Source organism: Alexandromys fortis, unplaced genomic scaffold (genome assembly GCF_014885135.2).
Source record: "Alexandromys fortis isolate MF-2015 unplaced genomic scaffold, M_Fortis_MF-2015_v1.1 scaffold_41, whole genome shotgun sequence".
Lineage (NCBI taxonomy): Eukaryota > Metazoa > Chordata > Mammalia > Rodentia > Cricetidae > Alexandromys > Alexandromys fortis.
In genome coordinates this window covers 6,098,726-6,110,972 of record NW_026067923.1, presented here as the reverse complement: position 1 = coordinate 6,110,972, position 12,247 = coordinate 6,098,726, and the positions used below count along the sequence as shown (strand labels likewise).

Sequence of the window (12,247 nt, the reverse complement as noted above, 5' to 3'; positions counted from 1 at the left end):
CCACCCACCTCCATCCAGGTCTAGTAAGGTGAGCCTCCACGAAACTGCCTAGGCTCCCACAAAGCCAATACATGCAGTAGGATCAAAAACCCATTGCCATTGTTCTTGAGGTCTCAGTAGTCCTCATTGTCCACTATGTTCAGCGAGACCGGTTTTATCCCAGGCTTTTTCAGACCCAGGCCAGCTGGCCTTGGTGAGTTCCCGATAGAACATCCCCATTGTCTCAGTGTGTGGGTGTACCCCTCGCGGTCCTGAGTTTCTTGCTCGTGCTCTCTCTCCTTGTGCTCCTGAAATTTTCTATATATTTATTTTAAATAAATAAGACTATAGAAAATTTAAGAAGTTGAGGGGATGCCTAGGGAGATAGTACAGCTTGAAAATGCTTTTCTTGCAAGCCGAGGACCTTAGTTTGATCCCCAAAACCCAGGGGAGGGTTGGGGAGAGCTTGAGGGAGTGGGATGGTTGAGATGGAGGAAGGATGGATATGGGAGCAGGGAAGGAGATATCTTAATTAAGGGAGCCAATTTAGGGTTGGCAAGAGGCTTGACCCTAGAGAGGGTCCCAGATGTCCACAGGGATGTCCCCTGCTAGGTCCTTGGACAGCAGAGGAGAGGGTGCCTGAACTGGCCTTGTCCCGTAGTCAGACTGATGACTATCTTGAATATCACCATAGAATCTTCATCTGGCCACGGATGGAGATAGAGACAGAGACCCACATTGGAGCACTGGACTGAGCTCCCAAGGTCCAGTTGAAGAGCAGAAGGAGGGAGAAGATGAGCAAGGAAGTCAGGACCTCGAGGGGTTGCTCCACCCACTGAGACAGTGTGCCTGAGCTACTGGGAGCTCACCAAATCCAGCTGGACTGGGATTAAACGAGCATTTGATCAAACCAGACTCTCTGAATGTGGCTGACAATTGGGGCAGACTGAGAAGCCAATGACAATGGCACTGGGATTTGTCTCTACTGCATGTACTGGCTTTTTGGGACCCTAGTCTATTTGGATGCACACCTTCCTAAGCCTGGATGGAGGGGGAGGGCCTTGAACTTCCCATAGGGCAGGGTACCTTGCCCTCTCTTAGGACTGGAGGGGGAGAAGGGGAGTGGGGAGGAAGTGGAAATTTTGATTGGTATTATCGGTATTATTTATAAAGTAATAAAAAAAAAAAACAAAAAAAGAAAAAGCTTAACATACTTGTATTCACAGTGCTGGGAAGACAAGGTTCACTGGCTAGCCAGCCTAGCCTACTTTGGCAAGCTTCAGACCAATGGAAGGCCTTTCTTAAAAGGGAGAGGGTGAGTGAGGAGAGCTGGCTCAGTAATTAGGAGCACTAACTGCTCCTCCAGAAAACCTGGGCTTGATTCTCAGCACTCACACGGCAGTCTGGAACTCCATCCAGGGTATTTAATGCTCTCTTCTGACCTCAGCATGCACTGTATGCACGTATTACACAGACAGACGTGCACGAGAAATAAAAATGAAACATTCTGTTTAAATGTTAAAGAAAGTTTTATAGCACTTGCAGAGTGAGAGCCAAGTTTATCCTCCTGCCTGCGTGTGAGAGATCCAGGAATATGGTTCACTCACCAGTATGCACATTCACTGCCAAGTGCATCCTTGTGAGAATTCAAATATTTGAGAAATAAATTTTTTTAAACTCGATTTTTATTAATTGAACAAACTCAGTGGAAACCTTGACATATGTATATTTCCTATAATATAAAGAATTTTATAGTATGAATTTCAAAGTCGTAGTTTGATACACTACTTTTTAAAAGCAATTTTGAGTATTTCACAACTGAGTTACATTGTGTAAGAACACTATATTACAAAACTTTTTTCTGGGAAGAAATTGAATGATTAGAATCTATAGTTCTGCCAGGCGGGGGTGGCACACACCTTTAATCCTAGCACTTGGGAGGCTGAGGCAGGCGGACCTTTGTGAGTTCGAGGCCAGCCTGGTCTACAGAGCTAGTTCCAGAACAGCTCCAAAGCTACACAGTGAAACCCTGTATCGAAAAACTTTAAAAAAAAAAAAAAAAAAAAAAAAAGACTCTATAGTTCTAAATTTATGATTAGTTTTTGTTGAGTGTTTTATTAGTCAAACTTTTCTAGACTAACAAGCTATATATATATATCTATATAAAGAATAAGTCTATACATAGAAAAGGGATTTACTAGAATAATTGACAGACTGTGGTTCAGCTAATCCAGCAATGGCTGCCTATGTACAGAGTCCAAGAATCCAGTAAGTGTTCAATCCATGAGCTTGATGTCTCAGATAGCCTTCAGTATATGCCGGAATCCCAAAGAAATAGGCTCTAATGTCAGGAAAAGAATGTTTATCGAGGGCGGGAGGAAACTGGCAAAAAGAGCTTCCCTCTTCCATGTCCTTTATATATATTCTAGAAAAACATATGGCCGAGATTAGGGGTGGATCTTTCCACCTCAGACGATCTGGATCAAAGATTTGTCTTCTCACCTAATTTCCAGATTGGAAGTGGATCATCTCACTTCAGATGGTTCAGTTAAGCAAAAAAGAGAGAAAGAACTCATTCATAGGCATGTCAAGCCATTTTTGGTTTTAGTTAATTCCAAATGTAGTCAAGTTGAGAACCAAGAATAGCCATCCCAAGTGTTTATAATCTAATACTTAACATTGTGTTGTTGCTATTAGGGTGTGATAATATTTTAATAAACTCTTCCTTTTCTTTTTTAGCTATTATTCATGGACTACCCAGTCTCACAACTTACCAGTTGAGAACTGTATATATATGTCAGTTTTTGACAAGAATTGCAGCAGGAAAATCTCTTGGTAAACACAAATTTTTATTTTATATTAGAATCTTTTAACTTATGACTAAATATAAGACATGAGAAACTGATGAACACTGTATTTCCTTTTGGCTGGGGGAGAGGAGGTTTGCCTACCTGCAGTTGGCATACACATAAGCTTATCTAAAGCAAATAAATACAGTTTTATCTTTGTAGAACTGTGACTCTCAAACTTTCGCCTGCTACATATTATTTAAAGGGCTTCTTAAAACAATGAAGCCGTTCTGCCTCACCATGAGTTTAGTTCTCAGATGATTCAGATGTTACAGGGGGCGGACTACGCTTCCTAGACTCCTGGAGATGTCATTTGAGGTTTCCTTATATAACTTAGTGATAGCAGCTACCACACATACACTGTTTACTGTCAGCTGTCTAAACTTGATGCCTTATACAAGAAAAATAGTTTGTGGTTGTAATCTGTCTCCCTTAGACAGGTTCATCTTAGATTATAATGAGCAATATTAGTTCATTTTATAATTTACAAAATACTTTCCCATTAATACTTTCTGGTGAGCAGTACTTGCATGAAACTATTTACTTATAAAAATATATAAACTCTCAGAATATTAGTATCATACTGAACCATCCCTGAGCCATGTAGCCTGCTTTATTCGGAGAATGAAATTAGGAGCTTGTCTGATATTATTCCTGGGGAGATTAATAATTTTCTGAAATATGGGACCCATGACAAACCAAAGTAACACTGATACCAGATTCTACCTTGTGAACCAGGGTTTACTGTAGTTACTTACAAGAGCATGGACAACTCAAAGGCAGTCACACCACCAACACCTCAGCCCAGCATGAGTGGCAACTCAGGAAAGCTCTCTGAGTAACTTGTCCTCAGTCCTGCAGTTAGGGAGTCTCCTCTCCTGAGTGGTTCCTACATAGCTATGGGGGGGGGGGGAGGCAAAGACTTGTGCATCTGGTAAGTTTCAGGGACTTCCTGGGGCTTTTGAGTTAATTACTTACTGAATCTTTATACACTTCCCTCTAGGGTGAACTAGAAGGAAACTACTACCTGACGGGGTTAGAGTAGATGCAGAAGAGAGGGCTATGTGTAGCTTAGAGCCTGTGGCTGATGTAGACACAATTGAAAAATTGCACACCGTGACTTAACGTATTGTAGTTAGTTGGGTGGTTTTATAAATCATGTGGCAGATTATTCTTTTTTTTTTTTAAAGATTTATTTATTTATTTATTATGTATACAACATTCTTTCCATGTATGTTTGTATGCTAGAAGAGGGCACCAGATCTCATTATAGATGGTTGTGAGCCACCATATGGTTGCTGGGAATTGAACTCAGGACCTTTGGAGGAGCAGGCAATGCTCTTAACCACTGAGCCATCTCTCCAGCCCCCGTGGCAGATTATTCTAAACTGCCTAGCTATGCTTTACACATAATAGTTACTCTTTATATCTTAGGTTTTTTTTCAGGTAATCTTCCCTTCAAGGGATAAAAACAGATTTTGTGAGTAACTTGCGGTTGACTTGTTTTACTTGTTCATTTTTACAGAGACGGGGATTGAACTCAGGGTCTTGTGCATTTTAGTCAAATGTTATACAGCTGAGCCATGCGTATTCATCCTGACCCCATGGCTAAATCTTTAAGTGTACCAGGATTCTGTTTTGAATATATATCTTAGATTAAAAACCACAAAGATCAGCGAACAAGAATCACTGTCTCATAATTGATTCAAAGGAGATAGTAGTTAAAGTCTAGGGTTTTGTTTGTTTGTGTTTTGCAGTGCCATGTACCTAGGGCCTTTGACTAACAGGTGAATATGCCACCATCAAGCTACAGCCCCAAACAACTTCATTTTAATTTACGTATCGCATTTTCAGTGACCTTTCAGTGAGTGCTCTATAGTAAATAGAAGAAATATTTCCTGATGGAAATATGGTCTATGTTTGAAATTTAAGATGTTTTAGTAGTTAAATTAAGACAACTAAAAGGAAGTAGAGTTAATTTTAACGTTATCTTGTTTAACCCAGTAATCCAATATTTTTAAAATATGCTAACAAGTAATGTACAAAATGTTAATTAGCTATCTATTTTTTGTAGTAAGCTTATGATGTAGTACTTTATGCTTAAAGGATATCTCTCTGGACTACTTGCATTTTAACTGCTAAGTGCTTATAAGTAGGTAGTAGCTGCCATAGTGTGTCCTGTCTCCAGCCCCACAGAGCTGTAAAATAAGACATCTCAAGCAGAAAAAATGTTTATGACAGGTTTTCTCGTCTCAAAAGACTCGCTTTTATGTACCCCAGGCTGCCCAGAAACTCCTACTCCTCCTGCCAGAGCTCCTGAGCACAGGGACTTACAAGTGTCACCACGCCTTACTATCTCCTAAGATCTAAGATTAAGACTTTCCAGGCCTCCTGCACTGTAGCAGAATTCAGCAGATGACCTGTACAGACGAAAAGCCAGTCATGTGTTTTCAGTTTCTTTAGTTCCCAGCCTACTGACCCAATGTCAAGGAATCCATAAGAAGCTTTTCTTATTTCCCCTTTCTCTTGTAAAATACTGCCTACTCTACCAGATCCTCAAACCTCATCCAAAGTAAGCCAGGAAAGAAAACAGGGAACAGGTACTCTTCAGGACTGTGGTTTGCCTCGTTCTCCTTGCTCCCGTGCCTGCTCCTTGTCCTTTGCACATGATTTACACTTCCCACCTGTCATCCATATGTTTGAGAATTTCTGAATGATTCTGAGGTAGAGCAAACAGCCAGTGGCATAATGAGTGTACGTCTAGGAAGTGCCAGTTGTGCTGGCTGTCCACACTGCATCCTTCATGGATATGTGAAGTGCTCGTGGACAGGACAAAGTCTCACCCAGGCTAGGCTTGAATTGTGAGTGCTGCTCCTGCCTCAGCCTCAGAAGTGCTGGGATTGTAGACTTGAGTCGCCATGTGTAGTGGTTTTCTCTTTGTGTTTGTATCTTAAGTACGCAACACAACTTGGATTATAAATTAATAATTTTTTTAAAATCTGAACTATTAGAAATGCCAAAAGAGGCCAACAGAAAATTACAATCCTTGAAACTGCTATTATGGACATACTATTTAGTATATGAAATTATACCCAGATTTTAAAATTCTCTTCAATATATTCATATAACCAAAACAGCTTGGAAACTAGAGTTTTAGAGGAATATAACTAGTAAATGGTTCCTGTCCCCCAAATTTCAAATATAGTTGTATGATCGAATAAGAGCATTTTACCTTCAAAACACTGAAATGGTAGCCAGGCATGGTATTGTATACATTGTATTCCCAGCACTCTAAGACAGAAAGAACTGGAGTTTGAGACCAACCTGTGCTACAGAGCAAGACCTTGTCTTAAAAAAATAAAATAAATAAAAAGTTTCTGACTTTTATAATTTCAGTGGTTTTATTTTTCCTTTGTGTGTGTGTGTGTGTGTGTGTGTGTGTGTATAGTGAACAAATTAACTTAGAAAATCATTTCCCAAAACTGTTCTGTATGGAAACATCCTGGCATGTAGAATATAGTTGATAAGTTTGAAAAAAAAAAATCGAGTTTTGAAGTTTCTACTTAACTTTCAGTTATTCTGTTTTAAAAGATGCACAGTTTGAAAGTGATGAACGTATTACACCCTTGGAATCAGCCCTGATGATTTGGGATTCAATTGAAAAGGAACATGACAAACTTCATGAAGAAATACAGAATTTAATTAAAATTCAGGTATGAGTATTATTTTGTGCTTGTTTTGCTAAAATACTCTATCAGTTACTTGGCTCATTGGTTAAACAAAACACCTTATGGAGAGCCTGTAGAGATGGTTTAGTAATTAAGAGCAGTTCTGCTTTTGCAGAGGACCTGAGTTCAGTTCCCAACACCCACAGTAGGAGTGCACAGCCACCTGTAACTCCAGTTCCCTGTTCTGGTCTCTGCAGGCACCTGCACACATGCGCATGCACACAGATTTATACACATAAAGAAAAATAAATTCTGAGGAAAAAATGAAAACATAATCAGAGAAGAAGGATTTATTTTAGCTTATAATTTGAGATGGTAGCAGTCCATGTTGTGGGAGGCAGAGCATAGGAGTGTAAAGTGATTGGTCATCTTGTGTCGAATCAGGAAGCAGAGAGAGATGAATGCTTAGTGTTCACATACTTCTTTTTGTTCAGCCCATAACATAATTTTCGCCCATGGAATAGTGCTGCCGATGTTCCAGGTAGGTCTTCACTTCTCAGTTAGTCCGTTCTGGAAATGGAGACTGAATATTAACTGTCACAAATATGAAAACATCTAACATCCAGAATAAAAATAACCTGTCAGAAGTTGTGTATAAACCTAGTGAGAATTTTAATGACATCTTTTTATTTAGAACATTGACTATAGTCTTCACATGAGCACCAAGCCCAGAACTTAATGTTTTATATTCAGGTGTATGTTGCCTCCATACAGTGTAGGAAGCACTGTAGCTATTTAGAATATTACCAAACAAACTTTAAAACTAAGGATTCATGCTCTCCGCTTTTTTACCTAAGGACTATAAATATTAGGGAGAAGTAGCAGGTGCTATGATTTGCTTGTTTATTATGGGGTGTTGGTTCTGGTTCTGAGGATTGAGCCCAAGACCTCACACATGCCATGCATACCGTGTGTGGATTTTTGTGAACAAGAGTATGTAGAATTTTAACCATGCTAAGATTTGAATTACAGTAGACTGCTTAAGAACAAGAAAGCAGAAAAGTCAAACATCTACCTTCCAGCTAAAGCAAAATTTCCTTTGTTCAATAAATTTTTCCTCAGCTTTAGAAGTTTTGTAAAAAAATTTTTTCTAAGTTGTCCAAGAGAGAGAGACCCAAAGTAGTATCCTACTTAGTGTGATTGTCAAATGAAATTAGGACCTGGAGATGTGACATTGGGTAGAAAAACACCTGCTTCTTGTAAGAATTCAACTTAGAAAAAAGAGATTTTTCATGTTTTCCCTATCTTTGCGATGCTAAAGAAATTTTTTTTTAAAATTAATTATGCTTTTTTTCAATTAATTGATTTATTTATTATGTATATAACATTCCCTCCATGTATGCCTACATGCCAGGTCTTATTATAGGTGGCTGTAGCCACAATGTGGTTGCTGAGACTTGAACTCAGGACCTTTAGAAGAGCAGCCAGTGCTCTTAACCTCTGAGCCATCTCTTCAGCCCTAAAGAAAGCTTTCACTACACTACTAGACAGTTGAGATGGTGCCATAGCATTTAGTGTGTTGTTGCTTTGCCACACTGTGGTTTGCAGCTCACACAACAGTTCTATGGGGGTAGTGTGCTGTCTCCACCGTGTAGAGCATATGGAAATGGGCAGTGGGAGCAGTATATTTCCAAATATAATAATAATAACTTCCAGTCTATTAATTACTGCTTAGAGATGCTGAACAGACTGTAAATGTGTACAGTACTAGAGAGAATTTTTTAACTTTTTAAGCCATAATTATTTCATCATTGAAAAACTATATCTTTTTCAAATAAAATGCATAAAAATGTTTAAAATGATGTCTTTCAGTATTATCTATGCACTTAGTCAAATAATGGTTGGACATTTTAAAAAGCAATTTAAGGTTTGTATATGTCATCTTTAAGGCTGTAGCTGTTTGTATGGAAAGTGGCAACTTTAAGGAAGCAGAAGAAGTGTTTGAAAGAATATTTGGTGATCCAGAATCTCACACGGTAATTATTTATAGTAAAGCAATAGAATTAATTTTACAACTGTTTGTAAGGGGTGAGGAAAATAGAAAATTGAAGGAGAAAAAAAGTGATTCAACTCAATATATTAAAAAAATTCTAACAATAATCAAAACAAAAATTTAGTATTCATTTACCCTTTTATCTATCAAGTACTTATATTTGCACTATGTTCAACTTAATAGTCACCTTTCCAGGGTTCAGAAGCTATATTGGGGTTACATTAGGCAGCATAAGTACGAAGAGGAAATATAACTTGCTTATTTTTCTAGAATCCCCCACCTCCTCATTTATTGATTGAATGATTGATTTTTATTGCTGTGTGGTTGAGATAAAATTCAGTTCTGTATCCAAAACTTAAAACTCAAAACTTCACCACTAATTACTAGGATTAGAGACATATACTACTGGCCTTCCCCCTTTTTCTGTACTTTCTTTTCCCTTTTTTTTTTTTTTTTTTTTTTTTTTTTTTTTTTTTTTGAGATGGGATCTCAAGAGTGTAGTTATAGTTTGTCTGTGTATATTAATATAGTCAGTAGGCCTCTGGTTGTTTTTATTAAAAACAGTGTTGTTAGGGTAAATTAAATATCTTCAAAGAAAGCATAATCTTACATTTTTAGGGATTTTTTTTTATTGAACATCTATACTTCTAGAAGAAAATAATGTGTTCTAGGTATTTGAGTAGGTGTGTTTGCACCAAGGAAGAGACTTGTGTGAGGAGCCCCTACATCAGGAAACTAGCTAGCTAGAAATGAAGCTCTGTGTGGACTCTAGCACTTGGCTCAAATGTGCAAGTCCTTTGGTCCTTGGCACCATCAACAAGAAAGGTTAGATAGGCATGGGATAGTACAGACAGACCTGTAACACTACATCCAAGCCCAGGTGTGTGTGGTGAGAGATCCTTTTGAGACTGGGAGGGGGAGGGTCAAGTGTGAGAGACTGCTCCTGAGACAGGTGTGGGGGGTGAGAGACAGATCCTTCTGAGGCAGATGGGGGTGGTGAGAGAGAAATCCTTTGAGGCAGGTATTTGGGGGGGGGGGGAGAGAGAGATACTTTTGAGACTATCTCAAATAAAAACCTAGAACCTCATCCAAATCTTGTCATTTGAGGAAGTCTTCTCCAGCATAACTACTAACCAGCCTTCTCCAACTAAAAGTCTGTTTTATAGTGGAATTATATACAAGGTTGTGATTATAATAGTTTGTTCCTCTTTCTGTTGTTGTATGAGTAGGTCGTAGTTTATCTTTCCTGTGCTGGACATTTAAGGTATTTTATTCTTTGCTGTAAAGTACGTTAATAGGTCTTGTGGAGCAGACTGATGCACTTTTGTTCATTGTATACTTAGGAGTAAAATTCCTGAGTAATAAATAGCTAGACATACTCACTTGTACTTATCAAATGACATTCCTTCAATTTTAGTAGGTGCTGCCTATAGTTTTCCAAAGTAGTTAACAACAGTTGCCCTATAGACCTTACCTGTGGTTTTCATTTTAGTTTTTCTCACAAATAAATAGTACTATCATATTGGGTTTAATTTGCCTGAAAATTACTGAAGGCAGAATGCTATTTGTTGTGCTAGTAGATAGAGTAGAGGGTCTAGTTGGCATAATTAATAACTAGTTTGACCCTTCTCCCTGGATATAATACCCCAGAAATTTCAGCAGAGAGCCTGATGATTTTGTTGGATTTCCTACCCATGTATTTCATCTTAGTGTTGCTAGGTTAATGAAAACTCCACTCTGTTTCTGTCTCAGCAGAGGAAACCTTACAGCCAGTACACAAATACACTTAGGAGAAAGTATTCACCTTCTCTAGTGTTGGCATAGTCAGTAGGACATTGCCAACTAACTCACTGAACTGTTTCCCATACTTTAAGACTGGCAGCACTTTTCACTGATTAAAACAGCAACAATTGACCTAAAAGATGGCAGAGTGCTTAGATGCCTGCATACCTTCCTCTCTGAAGTATAAATTGGTGCATTAGAGAGTCAAGGCAAAATATGCAAGCACACATTCCAGTGAGTTCCATTTCTAGTTAAATACTTTAGAATAACTTAAGTTTCCTCTATATTCTAAAAGCCATGAAGCTTTAAAAACAAACAGGAAAAATCCAGATCTTATTGAGACAATTTGTCTAGGATCAAGCCTACAGTTTCTTCATGTTCTATAGCATTTATTGTTTGTCCAGCACTGAGACAACTACTTTATACGAAAAATTTATATTGAACACAAGAGGATTAAGAGAAAATGTTTGAACATTGCAGTAATAGCAAATAACCTAAGTTCTTTAAGCAACTAAATGAACAAATGATGACTGATACATATACTAGACAGCTGGTACAAGTAACTTTTCCTATACATTAGCATAAGTAATTGCCAGGAACATAGAATTAAGAAAAATATAACAAGTTTCAGAAAAATCACTTTTTTACAAATGATGCTATTTGTATAAGATTAAAGCCACAGGACTTCACAGATCCTGCAATGAAGTAAATTGCTTTCTATGCAAAAGTATGAAGAGCTGCACTAGGATTCCCAATACCCACATAAAAAGCCAGATATGGTAGCAGGTACATGTAATCCCAGTTCTGGGAGGCAGAGACTGGAGGGTCACTGGGGCTTAGTGGCTAGCCTGTCAACAATCAGTGAGGAGCAGGTTCAGTGAGATAACCTGTCTAAAAATATCAGATGGGGAGCAATAGAGGAAGACTGACATTGATGTAGGCACAGATGAGCTGACATGCACTGCATCACATATGCAAGCCAATATATATCAATAAAACTAAAACCAGTAAACTATACTGTTATTTGTAGACATATAAATACGTTGTACAAATGTAAAGAGATTTACTCTGGGGGAAGTGGCAGTACTGGGAATGGAACTCAGAGTGTTGTGTAGACTAGACAAACACTGCTTATGATAAGCCACGCACACCTTCAACCCTGAGGAATTTGTAAAGATAGGAAATTCTGAGTTCTGGGTAATTAGAGACGAGGACAAAAAATGAGATGCATTCAGTTATGGAAATAAACATTTTTAACCATATTGGTAATATTTTGTTTTTAAACTGGGTAGTAGGCAGTTAAGTTTATAATCTCTGTTCCCTCCTATATGTCTGAAACAAAACATGTAGAAATGTGGGGGCATTTTAAAGGAAGACAATACATGGGTCTTTTAAAGCAGAATTATAACTCTTAATTGTATCTTTTTGAGTTTATATTTACAAAATAATTGTTTTTTAATCAAATATGTATTTACTTAAAATTTGGTTTGTGTTAATACATTTCTGTTTTTTCTTTAGTCTTTAGAAAGGAAATTACTCAAGATAATCTCTCAGAAAGGTGCATTACACTCCTTTTTTCAACATTTCAGCTATAACTGCATGATGGAGAAAATTAAGAGTTTTGTGGATTGTGTGCTGAATGAAAAATCATCAACTTTTCTGATGAAGGTACACGTTATCTCAGGGAGAGAGAACGTAATGATGAAGGAGAGAGTCTTAAAATCTGACCCGAATTTTAAGTTAGTGACTAAAGTGGAATAGCATCATTAATTTGTGGTAACTGTACTTCAGAATCTTGGGGTGTGTACATGGTTATGCACACGCGTGTATGTGTGCAGAAGAGGGCATCATTCCCTGCAGCAGTTGTGAGCCACCTGATGCAGGAGCTGAACTGGTTTTTAGCAAAAGAAGCTCTT

At 38.1% G+C, this 12,247-nt stretch overlaps 1 protein-coding gene across 1 annotated transcript in view; it reads left to right on the top strand.

Annotated features, from left to right (window-relative positions):
• Nucleotides 1-12,247, top strand: part of Terf1 (telomeric repeat binding factor 1) — a 45,653-nt gene that overhangs the window by 10,026 nt on the left and 23,380 nt on the right. The window contains exons 2-5 of the mRNA XM_050142124.1: nt 2,719-2,814; nt 6,420-6,541; nt 8,446-8,532; nt 11,850-11,999. Coding sequence (XP_049998081.1) covers nt 2,719-2,814; nt 6,420-6,541; nt 8,446-8,532; nt 11,850-11,999 — 455 coding nt within the window. The remainder of the gene's footprint in view (nt 1-2,718; nt 2,815-6,419; nt 6,542-8,445; nt 8,533-11,849; nt 12,000-12,247) is intronic.